This window comes from Lathyrus oleraceus, chromosome 1 (assembly GCF_024323335.1).
Source record: "Lathyrus oleraceus cultivar Zhongwan6 chromosome 1, CAAS_Psat_ZW6_1.0, whole genome shotgun sequence".
Lineage (NCBI taxonomy): Eukaryota > Viridiplantae > Streptophyta > Magnoliopsida > Fabales > Fabaceae > Lathyrus > Lathyrus oleraceus.
The window spans coordinates 308996853-309012177 of record NC_066579.1 but is presented as its reverse complement, the minus strand read 5'-3'; the positions used below and the strand labels follow the sequence as shown (position 1 = coordinate 309012177).

General features: G+C 38.0%; 1 protein-coding gene across 1 annotated transcript; it reads left to right on the top strand.

The window, feature by feature from the left end:
- Positions 1-9511: 9511 nt before the first annotated feature.
- LOC127115704 (kunitz trypsin inhibitor 5-like) lies at positions 9512-10295 on the top strand. The gene has a single exon (XM_051047176.1). It carries the CDS (start codon positions 9512-9514, stop codon positions 10157-10159), a length of 648 nt encoding a protein of 215 aa, XP_050903133.1. The 3' UTR covers positions 10160-10295.
- The last annotated feature ends 5030 nt before the right edge of the window (positions 10296-15325 follow it).

Below are 15325 nucleotides of genomic sequence, written 5' to 3'. Positions count from 1 at the left end.
CGCTCAAAGGAAAACAATCATTTAGTGTTCGAATGAATGAAACAGAAACAGTATATCACATATACCGTACTTTGCATTAGGATTACTTATATCATATATAAGTTGATCGGTCTCAATTGCGTAACCTATGGACGATCGATGTATCGCTGCTTCACCATACTAATGTCGGATTCCGAAGCATAGTCAACATCAATCATCCAACTCGTACACTCATGATGCCAAATTTAATTACCCGTTTAATTAATTGATTCATTCTGTATTTTAATCATATAGAAAATAAACAGCTATCCGAGTCATGGTTTCGTAAGTGGCTCTGATACCACTGAAGGAGAATTGCGACCCAAAGCGCAGCGGAAATTAAAAATTTCTCCTTTAGAGATCCTTACGAATGGTCATGATCAGTGATAGAATATTTACCTCTTGTGACGGTTGAAACCTTTGGTGCAGATCTCTTGTGACAATCAAAACCTTTTGATGCAAATCCACAAAGCGATCACGAACGTTGAACGATGACAACGTCTCTACTCAGTCCACACGAACGGCTTCCTTCAATCTCAGTGCTAGCTGGTACGAATGAAGGCTTTGAGTGAGAGAGAGAGAGAGAGAAAACGAAAATAAAATGCAACCGCCAACCAATGCTTTTGCACAAGGGTTCTATTTATAGAACCACTTGTGTGGGCTTCAAGCTAAAAGGCCCACTTAAGTGTATTTTGGCCCATATCTTATAATATGCCCAAAATCACTTAAGCCCATGGTACCTTACCATATTTCGTATTCTACTCAAGTACACCGTACCTTACGATGTTCTATAATTCACTTAAGGGCACCGTACCTTACGGTATTCCTAAGTTACTCTATCTCTCATCAATCCGTCCTTTGTGTGTGACCCTGTAGGTTTTCGCGACGTTGGCAATTATATTAAATCATGTATTTAACATAATAAACAGTGAGCGGTATCTAGCAACGCATCACTGCTACCCAAGACACGAAAATGTCATGTGATCTGACAATTCCTTCTGTGATAATACTTATGTGTATAATTACCCTTTTGCCCTTATGTCTACATTGAACACAAGGCATAAACCGTGTCATCCTTGTCCAGTTCAATATTGGGCCCATAGACATTTATCCTGTTATGCAGGATGGGCAAATTCCATCTAGGTCACTCATGTCCCTCAGCATGCTTCGTGGAGTACCCATCAACTGTCTTTATGGTTATCCAGTTACGGACAACGTTTGATCAGCAATAAAGCACTCGACTATACATCTTGGGTCCATGGTGGTTTCAGGTCGAAGAGTGGTATACACCATTATCACCATGAGAATAACTTATGACACTTTGCATAACTTTATATATAGTATTCTCATAGCGGGTCAATCCGGTATAAATGTTACTCATAATATTCATACCTATGTTTAAGACCTTATAACTCTTTATCCATGATCCATGAGATGTGATCATCAGTCTACAAACATAATAGTCTTAATACTTTAATGTTATCCCACTTCACACTAAAGCTCGACTACGGATACTTTAAGAATAGTGTCCTTATGTTTAATGTGACCTCATGATTAAGTCATACTTGATACATTAAACAGACTAACTATTCTAGGGACTTTATTAAACAAACGTAATAAAGAAAAAGCCTTTTATTATTAATAAATAATTCGATACAAGTACCAAAAGTATTGGCCTCTAGGGCTTACACCAACAATCTCCCACTAGCACTAGAGCCAATCAGGCATACCCATAATACCCATAGATCTAGTATGGCCATCATGCTTCTGCTGCGCAAGAGGCTTTGTCAGTGGGTCAGCAATATTGTCAAGTGTAGGTTATCTGCATATTTTCCCATCTCCTCTATCTATTATCTCTCGAATGAGATGATAACGCCTAAGTATGTGTTTGGATCGTTGGTGAGATCGAGGCTCCTTGGCTTGTGCGATAGCACCATTGTTATCACAGTAGAGACCAATGGGATCCACAATGCTAGGGACTATGCCAAGTTCACTAATGAACTTTTTGATCCAAACAGCTTCCTTTGCTGCACTTGAGGCAGCAATATACTCGGCCTCGGTTGTAGAATCAGCAACTGTATCTTGCTTTGAACTTTTCCAGCTCACAGCGCCACCGTTTAAGCAAAACACATAACCAGATTGCGATCTAAAGTCATCCTTATCTGTCTGGAAGCTAGCATCGGTGTATCCAATTACAGCCAACTCTTCCTGACCTCCATATATCAAGAATGAGTCCTTAGTCCTTCTTAAATACTTAAGGATATTCTTGACAGCCACCCAGTGAGCATCACCAGGATCAGATTGGTACCTACTCGTTGTACTTAAAGCATACGAGACATCTGGTCGAGTACATAACATGGCATACATAATAGATCCTATTGCAGATGCATATGGAATCTTATTCATGCGATCCCTTTCTTCCTTAGTTGAAGGGGATTGTGTTTTTGATAGACACAAGCCATGTTGCATAGGTATGAATCCTTTCTTGGAATCATGCATATTAAAGCGTCTCAACACTTTGTCTATGTATGTACTCTGACTTAGGCCAAGCAGTTTTTATGATCTATCTCTATAGATTCTGATTCCTAATATATAGGCTGCTTCACCTAGGTCCTTCATAGAAAAGCATTTCCCCAACCAAGACTTTACTTGTTGTAGGGTGGGGATATCGTTTCCAATGAGTAATATGTCATCTACATATAATACCAGGAAAACGATCATGCTCCCACTAACCTTCTTGTAGACACAAGGCTCATCTTCGTTCTTGATGAATCCATATTGTTTTACTGTTTCATCAAAACGAAGATTCCAGCTTCTGGAAGCTTGCTTCAATCCATAGATTGATCTTTGTAACTTACATATCTTTTGGGCTTCCTCTGGTATGTCAAATCCTTCAGGTTGTGTCATGTACACATCCTCAAGAAGATTTCCATTAAGGAAAGCAGTTTTGACATCCATCTGCCATATTTCATAATCATGATATGCAGCGATAGCAAGTAAAATTCGAACAGATTTAAGCATTGCAACTGGTGAAAAGGTTTCATCATAGTCAATCCCATGAATTTGTTTATATCCTTTTGCAACCAGTCTTGCCTTATAGGTATGTACCTTACCATCCATGTCAGTCTTCTTTTTGAAGACCCACTTGCATCCTATAGGGTTAACTCCTACAGGAGGCTCTACCAAGGTCCAAACTTGGTTTGCGTACATGGAATCCATTTCAGATTTCATGGCTTCTAGCCACTTCTCAGACTCGGGACCAGTTATGGCCTCTTGGTAGGTCACAGGCTCATCTTGATCCATGAGTAATACATCACCTTGGTCAGTTATGAGATATCCATATCTCTCAGGTAGTTGACGTATCCTGCTTGACCTACGCTGGTCTTGTTCTACTTGAGCAGGTTGCTCTTCCACAACTTCTTGTGTTTCCTGCTCTAATTCCTCCATAGGTGTATCTATGCTTTGTGATTCTTGAATTTCTTCAAGCTCTACTTTCCTCCCACTGGTTCCTTTGGAAATAAAATCCTTTTCTAGGAAAACTCCAGTTCGAGCGACAAATACTTTGCCTTCAGAAGGATTGTAGAAGTAATACCCCTTTGTTTCTTTAGGATATCCCACAAATAAGCATTTGTCAGATTTGGGCTCAAGCTTAGTTGAAATTTGTCGTTTCACATAAACCTCGCAACCCCAAATCTTCATGTAAGACATATGTGGTTTCTTACCACTCCATATCTCATATGGTGTCTTATCAACCTTCTTGGATGGAACACGGTTAAGTGTGTAAGCTGCTGTCAATAGTGCATGTCCCCAAAAGGAGTTTGGAAGATCGGCGTGACTCATCATGGATCGGACCATGTCTAACAGGGTTCGATTTCTTCTCTCAGATACACCATTCCATTGGGGTGTTCCAGGAGGAGTAAGTTGGGATAGGATCCCACACTCTTTCAGATGGTCATCAAACTCTAGGCTTAAATACTCATCACCTCGATCTGATCGAAGAGTTTTAATATTCTTACCTAGTTGGTTTTGTACTTCATTCTTGAATTCCTTGAACTTTTCAAAGGACTCTGATTTGTGTTTCATTAAATACACATAACCATATCTACTGAAATCATCAGTGAATGTGATGAAGTACTGAAAACCACCTCTGGCTGGTATGTTCAGTGGTCCACATACATCAGTATGTATGAGGGCCAAAAGATCATTAGCTCTTTCACCTTTTCCTGTGAATGGAGACTTTGTCATCTTTCCAATTAAACAAGATCTGCATGTCTCATATGATTCATAATCAAAAGAGTCCAAGAGTCCATCTTTATGGAGTTTGGAAATGCGTTTCTCATTTATGTGGCCTAATCGACAATGCCAAAGGTAAGTTGGATTTAACTCGTTAGGTTTCATCCTTTTAGTATTAATGTTATATATAGGCATTTCGAGATCAAGGACATACAGTCCATTGCTCATTTGTGCAGTAGCATAGAATATATCATTCAAATAAATTGAGCAACAATTGTTCTTTATTATAAATGAAAAACCAAACTTGTCCAAACAAGAAATGGAAATAATATTCCTGCTAATTGCAGGTACATAATAACAGTTCTCTAACTGAATTATTAAACCACTAGGTAAAGTTAATACATAAGTTCCTACGGCTAAAGCAGCAACCTTTGCTCCATTGCCAACTCGTAGGTCAACTTCACCTTTTGCCAAATCTCTACTTCTTTTTAGCCCCTGCACATTTGTACAAATGTGAGACCCGCATCCAGTATCTAATATCCATGATGCAGAAGTAGATAAATTTATTTCAATAACAAAAATACCTGAAGTTGAAGTCTCTACTCCATTCTTCGTATCTTCCAGGTACTTTGGGCAGTTTCTCTTCTAGTGTCCGATCTTACCGCAATGGAAGCAGGTGCCTGCCTTTGCTATGCCTCCACTAGGCTTCAAAGCAGCAACAGTGGGTCTGGGTTTGGCAATTTGCTTGCCTTTCCCTTTGTCACCCTGCTTGGTGGGCCTTTTGTTCTGTCTCTTTCCATTTCCGATCATCAGAATGGACTTCCCTTTTGTCTTCAGATTCTGCTCAGCTGTTCTTAACATGCCTAGCAGTTCAGGAAGAGATTTATCCATATCATTCATATTGAAATTTAGGACAAATTGACTGAATCTATCTGGCAACGATTGCAAGATCAAATCAGTCGCAAGTTCCTTTCCGAGGGGAAAACCCAATTTGTCAAGGTTTTCCACATACCCAATCATCTTGAGCACATGGGGACTTACAGGGGCTCCTTCAGCTAACTTGCTTTGAAAAAGGGCTTTTGAAACTTCAAACCTCTCATGCCTTGCCTGCTCTTGATAGAGCAACTTCAGGTGTTCGATCATATCGAACGCTGACATGTTCTCATGTTGCTTTTGCAATTCTGAGTTCATGGTAGCTAGCATGAGACAAGCAGTTTCATTGGCATCATCAACATGCTTCTTATAAGCATCTCTTTCTGCCTTAGGTGCAAAACTAGGAGGTTCCTCTTCAGGAACAGGAGTCTCCAAGACATACAGCTTTTTATCATGTTTGAGGACAATCCTCAGGTTTCGGTGCCAATCCAGGAAATTTGTCCCAGACAATTTTTCCTTGTCAAGGATTGATCGCAAGATGTTGTTAGAGGTGTTTGTTGTCATGGTATCCGAGTCATGGTTTCGTAAGTGGCTCTGATACCACTGAAGGAGAATTGCGACCCAAAGCGCAGCGGAAATTAAAAATTTCTCCTTTAGAGATCCTTACGAATGGTCATGATCAGTGATAGAATATTTACCTCTTGTGACGGTTGAAACCTTTGGTGCAGATCTCTTGTGACAATCAAAACCTTTTGATGCAAATCCACAAAGCGATCACGAACGTTGAACGATGACAACGTCTCTACTCAGTCCACACGAACGGCTTCCTTCAATCTCAGTGCTAGCTGGTACGAATGAAGGCTTTGAGTGAGAGAGAGAGAGAGAGAAAACGAAAATAAAATGCAACCGCCAACCAATGCTTTTGCACAAGGGTTCTATTTATAGAACCACTTGTGTGGGCTTCAAGCTAAAAGGCCCACTTAAGTGTATTTTGGCCCATATCTTATAATATGCCCAAAATCACTTAAGCCCATGGTACCTTATCATATTTCGTATTCTACTCAAGTACACCGTACCTTACGATGTTCTATAATTCACTTAAGGGCACCGTACCTTACGGTATTCCTAAGTTACTCTATCTCTCATCAATCCGTCCTTTGTGTGTGACCCTGTAGGTTTTCGCGACGTTGGCAATTATATTAAATCATGTATTTAACATAATAAACAGTGAGCGGTATCTAGCAACGCATCACTGCTACCCAAGACACGAAAATGTCATGTGATCTGACAATTCCTTCTGTGATAATACTTATGTGTATAATTACCCTTTTGCCCTTATGTCTACATTGAACACAAGGCATAAACCGTGTCATCCTTGTCCAGTTCAATATTGGGCCCATAGACATTTATCCTGTTATGCAGGATGGGCAAATTCCATCTAGGTCACTCATGTCCCTCAGCATGCTTCGTGAAGTACCCATCAACTGTCTTTATGGTTATCCATGGTGGTTTCAGGTCGAAGAGTGGTATACACCATTATCACCATGAGAATAACTTATGACACTTTGCATAACTTTATATATAGTATTCTCATAGCGGGTCAATCCGGTATAAATGTTACTCATAATATTCATACGTATGTTTAAGACTTGATAACTCTTTATCCATGACCCATGAGATGTGATCATCAGTCTACAAACATAATAGTCTTAATACTTTAATGTTATCCCACTTCACACTAAAGCTCGACTACGGATACTTTAAGAATAGTGTCCTTATGTTTAATGTGACCTCATGATTAAGTCATACTTGATACATTAAACAGACTAACTATTCTAGGGACTTTATTAAACAAACGTAATAAAGAAAAAGCCTTTTATTATTAATAAATAATTCGATACAAGTACCAAAAGTGTTGGCCTCTAGGGCTTACACCAACAAAACTAATTACAAAGTTAAAGACAATTTTACTAAAAGTCTCCTAAACATAAACTTTCCTAGAAATAATAAGTTTCATGTTAGGTTCAAGTGAGTAATGTAAGGAACACAATGTGGTTACCATATTCGTCATAAGAGATATGATGATCAATTGTTAATGGCCACTGAATAAGCACGAGCATATATAATTAGTATTTGCTAAAACATGGAAACTAACTATAATAGATAAATTCTAATTTCAAAATTACTCACAAATTGATAAATGGTGCTAAGTAACATTCTTTTCCCCCCATTTATCAGTGCTGACATATAATCTTAAATCTTTTTTGGATTATTATTTGTCCATCAAATACTATATGGATTAAAAATGCCATAAATATTTAATTTATTTAATTCTATAATAACACGGTGAAGGTACCTAAATGATTAAACAAAATTCAAAAAATAAGTAAGGAAATACAAAAACTATAAATGTATCATCATGACATATTCAATATATTCTATACTTACTTGAACCAAACTTGTAATATTCCTACGTCCAACCACTCATTTTAAAAGAGAAAATCCTTTATATCTTTAGGATCGGAATAAAAGACCTTTGCTCATGGACAATGTTTTAGCTGAATAGGAATTAGGTCTACAACATCCACAAATTGTTCGGTCAATGTCCTGACTTCATTTACGGAAGGATCTAATATGTTATTATGGATATCTTGAGGGGGGCGACTGAACAACTTCCTTTTGTGCTAGAACCACGTACAATAATTCTTTTAGGCAATTGATCATTATCATCTTCATTTATACATTGTTGGATGGTTCCACTGATTCTCTGCATCATAATGATAACAGGAACACAAAACAGAATCAACAAAATATATATCATACATTTCATATAAAACAATATTCTCACATACCACATACAACTCTTCTAACTTTCCCCCGTCTTCCGTGCATTTTTTACGCTCCTCATCTAACTTTTCATCAAAAAAAATCCTTTGCTCTTCTAACATCTTCTCAAATTGACCAATCTTTTCTTTTTGCGTCCGTTCGGTGCTTTTTCTGGATGAACCATAGTATAATTTCATGCCAACACCATCTCCAACACCATGAACACTCCCACCATGCTTATCTGTTCCGATTGCCTATATCAGTATATCATTTCGTGGTTTTGGAACAAAGGAACCTTCACGGGTCGCTGCATCCAACAGATCCTACACAACATCATGATACATATTGTTATCAAAGAAATTTAAATAATACATTGATAACGCGAAAACTTATCATATATTTGGTTTCATATGCATTGCTTTTTACTTGATTACCACTTATTATTACACAGTATTTTATGTTTATTGTAGGTATTTATCGAATAAAAGACGCATAAGCAAGCAAAGTGGAAAATAGCAAAAAGAAAAGAAAAAGAGAAGAAAATGAAGAAAAATAGAGAGCATTGCCCCACCAAACCAAATAGGCATGTGGCGCCCACCACATGACCTAAAGGGAGTGGTGGCGCCCGCCACAAAGCAAGGAAGTGGTGGCGCCCATCCCTCAAAAGGTAGCACTCGCCACGGAGATCAAACTAAGGTTGTGGCAACCGCCACAACCTGGTCTCCCCTACTTTCTCTCCACCTTTTTAGCCACGACCTCCACAATCTTAGTCATGACTTCCACTCACCTTTTCAACCAACGAATTCTACAATCTAGGAAAGTGGAAAGTATATAAAGGAGGGTCGGTTCTCTTTTTAAGGGTGCACTTTTTCAGCATTCTTTTGACTAGTTTTCTTAGGCAGTTTCTTACTTTGTAAAAGCAATAGATTCTCCACATCGGGGACTATTGCAACTTATTGTTTACGCATTTGAATTCGATTGTAACAGTGTACTCGATTGCCAAAGCTTGTCGACATTGTTTAATTTGAAGAATCAGGATTCAGTTCAAGTTCTCGATTTATATTCCGGGTTTTATTTTAATTGCCATTTTACTTATTTATGCCTTATTGTATGTTTGATTTTCTGAATATCATGTCTGTTACCGGAACCATGTTCGGCTAAACCTTTAGGTATCGGTATGTAAAGACCGTCGAAACGAAGGGATTCATAAATAATTGGTATTGGCTTTTATAAAATTTACTTTTCCGGTTTTAGTTTCTTGTTTTATTCAAAACTTTTTTTCGTACGAGAGTACAAAACAAACAAAGGTTATGATCAATAAGAACGAGAGTTTGAGATTTTGACCAGATAGATGAAACTAAGCATTAATCCTAAACACAACGAGAGCACTTTTGATTTAAGAGTATGGTCAGAGTCAATAAAACGAGAGTGTGAGACTAATTCCTTTTTATAAAATATTTCTACTTAAAAATTTATGCATTATATATCCTCTATAAATTCATACTCTTCAATTACCTTAACTTCCATCCATCACAAACCACTTACTTTAAGCATACAAACAATGAAAATCACATTGCTAGCATTTATCCTTCTCTTTGCCTTCTTGAGCTCACAACCATTTCTTGGAGCAGCTGATGCTTCAAATGATCAAGTGGTTGACATATTAGGCAAGAAACTTCGAGCTTATGCTAGCTACTATATTCTTCCGGTTTTACCCATTCACAAATGTGGACCTTATGACAAATGTAGAAGCAGTGGTTCAAGTCTTGCCCTTGCAAGCATAGGAAGAAAAACTTGCCCACTTGATGTTGTGGTTGTTGATAAATACCAGGGTTTGCCACTTACTTTTACACCGGTTAACCCAAAAAAAGGTGTTATTCGTGTCTCTACTGATTTAAACATCAAGTTCGCATCCCGTCCAACTTGTCTACACCATTCCATGGTGTGGAAGCTTGATAGTTTTGATGTTTATAAGAGACAATGGTTTGTAACTACTGGTGGTGTTGCTGGAAATCCTGGTCCGGAAACCATAAATAATTGGTTCAAGATTGAGAAGTATGGTGATGGTTATAAGTTGGTGTTTTGTCCAAGTGTGGTGCAATCTTTCAAATATCTGTGTAACAATGTTGGAGTTTTTGTGGATCAAAACGGAAATAAGCGTCTCGCTCTAAGTGATGTTCCTCTTAAAGTTAAATTTCAACAAGCTTGATCATAGCTTCTCTAATATTATGCATAAAAATAAATGAATACATGTATTTCCTTTTCAATAATGTACAATGGGATCCTCAAAGTTAGGTTTCCTTGTTAAAAATAAAATAAAAATTAAATATATTAATGTCTATCAATCATGCTTTTAAATTGTAGTTGCGGTTGCGTGTGTTGCGATTGCGGTCATTGCGGTTGTTGCGATTCGTATTGCGGTCATTGATGCGTGAATTTTATTGAAAGATATTTAAAATACACTATTGAAAAACTCTTGATGATAATCTTTTACATTACAAATGAGATTAAATTGAGGTTTTGGATTCTCAAACTCTGAGTTAGGATGAAAAAATGTGAAGAAATATTGGTGAAATTGTTTGATGTCAATTCAAATGTGATTGAACGCGTGATTTCAAATCACACCGCAATTGCGGCCTGATGCGGATGTGGAGACTACTGTATCAGCATTATTACGGTCACAATTGCGGTTGCGGATCATAATTTAAAATCATGCTATCAATTTATTGTCTGTTTTGAAACCATGCTATCAATTTAGGTGTGTACCCTATAATGTATCTGTCTGCTTCGTTTCATTTTTAACAAATTTTTACGTGTGCATACATTAATACCATTATTGAATCTTTAAACTTAGAATGTGTAGTACGTCCCATTCTGCCAACATTTTTTTTTTAAGATTTGGCCAAAATTTTAAACCCACTTCGTCAATTATGTTTATGTTATCCTATCCTATATATTTTTTTTGAATTTTTTGAATTTTTGTGAATAAGATGGATATGCGCCACCTAAATCATTATTATGAAAGAGGATTTAGTATAGTTTATTTTTTCCAGATTATTATTTGTTTTATTGTAAAAGAAATCACAAGATTTGAAACTCTGCAACCTCGGTGATTATTTTGCCATTGTTAAATATAAATTTATATAAAATCATATAGGGGTGTTTATCCAACCATTTTGAAAATGCTGGTTAATGACAGAAGAAATCGAGTTTTTTTGTAACTTCTGTATTTTATTAGAGTATATCCTTGGTCTTTATACAGACTCAGAAACTTCAACTATTTTAGGAAACATAATAATTGGTAAATACTATTAATTGGCCACTATCTCTTTGAAGGAGAATTGCGACCCAAAGCGCAGCGGAAATTAAAAAATTTCTCCTTTAGAGATCCTTACGAATGGTCATGATCAGTGATAGAATATTTACCTCTTATGACGGTTGAAACCTTTGGTGCAGATCTCTTGTGACAATCAAAACCTTTGATGCAAATCCACGAAGCGATCACGAACGTTGAACGATGACAACGTCTCTACTCAGTCCACACGAACGGGTTCCTTCAATCTCAGTGCTAGCTGGTACGAATGAAGGCTTTGAGTAAGAGAGAGAGAGAGAGAGAGAGAAAACGAAAATAATGCAACCGCCAATTTTTGCTTCTGCACAAGGGTTCTATTTATAGAACCACTTGTGTGGGCTTCAAGCTAAAAGCCCACTTAAGTGTATTTTGGCCCATATCTTATAATATGCCCAAAATCACTTAAGCCCATGGTACCTTACCATATTTCGTATTCTACTCAATTACACCGTACCTTACGATGTTCCATAACTCACTTAAGGGCACCGTACCTTACGGTATTCCTTAGTTATCCTATCTCTCATCAATCCGTCCTTTGTGTGTGACCCTGTAGGTTTTCGCGGCGTTGGCAATCATGTATTTAACATAATAAACAGTGAGCGGTATCTAGCAACACATCACTGCTACCCAAGACACGAAAATGTCATGTGATCTGACAAAACCTTCTGTGATAATACTTATGTGTATAATTACCCTTTTGCCCTTATGTCTATATTGAACACAAGGTATAAACCGTGTCATCCTTGTCTAGTTCAATATTGGGCCCATAGACATTTATCCTGTTATGCAGGATGGGCAAATTCCATCTAGGTCACTCATGTCCCTCAGCATGCTTCGTGGAGTACCCATCAACTGTCTTTATGGTTATCCAGTTACGGACAACGTTGGATCAGCAATAAAGCACTCGACTCCACACCTAGGATCCATAGTGGTTTCAGGTCGAAGAGTGGAATACACTATTATCACCATGAGAATAACTTATGACACTTTGCATAACGTTCTATATAGTATTCTCATAGCGGGTCAATCCGGTATAAATATTACTCCTAATATTCATACCTATGTTTAAGACTTGATAACTCTTTATCCATGATCCATGAGATGTGATCATCAGTCTACAAACATAATAGTCTTAATGCTTTAATGTTATCCCACTTCACACTAAAGCTCGACTACGGATACTTTAGGAATAGTGTCCTTATGTTTAATGTGTTCTCATGATTAAGTCACACTTAATACATTAAACGGACTATCTATTCCAGGGACTTTATTAATCAACCATAATAAAGAGAATGCCTTTTATTATTCGATACAAGTACCAAAATGTATTGGCCTCTAGGGCTTACACCAACAATCTCCCACTAGCACTAGAGCCAATCAGGCATACCCCGTATGCCCATTGATCTAGTATGGCCATCATGCTTCTGCTGCGCAAGAGGCTTTGTCAGTGGGTCAACTATATTGTCAAGTGTAGGTACTCTGCATATTCTCACACAACGTCTAAGTATGTGTTTGGATCGTCGGTGAGATCTAGGCTCCTTAGCTTGTGCGATAGCACCATTGTTATCATAATAGATACCAATGGGATCCACAATGCTAGGGACTATGCCAAGTTCACTAATGAACTTTTTGATCCAAACAACTTCTTTTGCTGCACTTGAGGCAGCAATATACTCGGCCTCGGTTGTAGAATCAGCAACTGTATCTTGCTTTGAACTTTTCAAGCTCACAGCGCCACCATTTAAGCAAAACACATAACCATTGGAATCATTCATATTAAAGCGTCTCAGCACCTTGTCTATGTACTCTGACTCAGGCCGAGCATTTTATGATCTATCTCTATAGATTCTAATTCCTAATATATAGGCTGCTTCACCTAGGTCCCTTATAGAAAAGCATTTCCCCAACCAAGACTTTGCTTGTTGCAGGGTAGGGATATCGTTTCCAATAAGTAATATGTCGTCTACATATAATACCAGGAATACGATCATGCTCCCACTAACCTTCTTGTAGACACAAGGCTCATCTTCGTTCTTGATGAATCCATATTGTTTTACTATTTCATCAAAACGAAGATTCCATGAGTAGGTCACAGGCTCATCTTGATCCATGAGTAATACATCACCTAGATCAGATATCCATATATCTTAGTCAGGTGACGTATCCTGCCTGACCTACGCTGGTCTTGTTCTACTTGAGCAGGTTGCTCTTACACAACTACTTGTGTTTCCTGCTCTAATTCCTCCATAGGTGTATCGATACTTTGTGATTCTTGAATTTCTTCAAGTTCTACTTTCCTCCCACTGATTCCTTTGGAAATAAAATCCCTTTCTAGGAAAACTCAAGTTCGAGCGACAAACACTTTGCCCTCAGAAGGATTGTAGAAATAATATCCTCTTGTTTCTTTAGGATACCCCACAAATAAGCATTTGTCAGATTTGGGCTCAAGCTTAGTTGAAATTTGTCGTTTCACATAAACCTCGCAACCCCAAATCTTCATGTAAGACATATGTGGTTTCTTACCACTCCATATCTCATATGGTGTCTTATTAACCTTTTGGATGGAATACGGTTAAGTGTGTAAGCTGTTGTCAATAGTGCATGTCCGCAAATGGAGTTTGGAAGATCAACGTGACTCATCATGGATTTAACTCATTAGGTTTCATCCTTTTAGTATTAATGTTATAAGTTGGCATTATGAGATCAAGGACATATAGTCCATTGCTCATTTGTGCAGTAGCATAGAATATATCATTCAAATAAATTGAGCAACAATTGTTCTTTATTATAAATGAAAAACCAAACTTGTCCAAACAAGAAATGGAAATAATATTCCTGCTAATTGCAGATACATAATAACAGTTCTCTAACTGAATTATAAAACCACTAGGTAAAGTCAATACATAAGATCCTACGGCTAAAGTAGCAACCTTTGCTCCATTGCCAACTCGTAGGTCAACTTCACCTTTTGCCAAATCTCTACTCCCTTTCAGCCCCTGCACATTTGTACAAGTGTGAGAACCGCATCCAGTATCTAATACTCATGATGCATAAGTAGATGAATTAATAACAAAAATACCTGAAGTTGAAGTCTCTACTCCATTCTTCTTATCTTCCAGGTACTTTGGGCAGTTTCTCTTCCAGTGTCCGGTCTTACCGCAATGGAAGCAGGTGCCTTCTTTTGCTATGCCTCCACTAGGCTTCAAAGCAGCAGTGGGTCTGGGATTTGCAACTTCCTTGCCCTTCCCCTTATCACTCTGCTTAGTGGGCCTTTTGTTCTGCCTCTTTCCATTTCCGATCATCAGAATGGACTTCCCTTTTGACTTCAGATTCTGCTCAGCAGTTCTTAACATGGCTAGCAGTTCAGGAAGAGATTTGTCCATATCATTCATATTGAAATTTAGGACAAATTGACTGAAACTATCTGGCAACGATTGCAAGATCAAATCAGTCGCAAGTTCCTTTTCGAGGGGAAAGCCCAATCTCTCAAGGTTTTCCACATACCCAATCATCTTGAGTACATGGGGACCTACAGGGGCTCCCTCTGCTAACTTGCTTTGGAAAAGGGCTTTTGAAACTTCAAACCTCTCATGCCTTGCTTGCTCTTGATAGAGCAACTTCAGGTGTTCGATCATATCGAATGCTGACATGTTCTCATGTTGCTTTTGCAATTCTGAGTTCATGGTAGCCAGCATGAGACAAGCAGTTTCATTGGCATCATCGACATGCTTTTTATAAGCATCTCTTTCTGCCTTAGGTGCAGAACTAGGAGGTTCCTCTTCAGGAACAGGTGTCTCCAAGACATACAGCTTTTTATCATGTTTGAGGACAATCCTCAGGTTTCGGTGCCAATCCAGAAAATTTGTCCCAGACAATTTTTCCTTGTCAAGGATTGATCGCAAGATGTTGTTAGAGGTGTTTGATGTCATGGTTATCTACATAAGGATTAAGAAAATATAAGTATCATTGACATATTTAATTAGGCCTTTAATCAAATATGCTCCCACTATTTTACTCAAAACA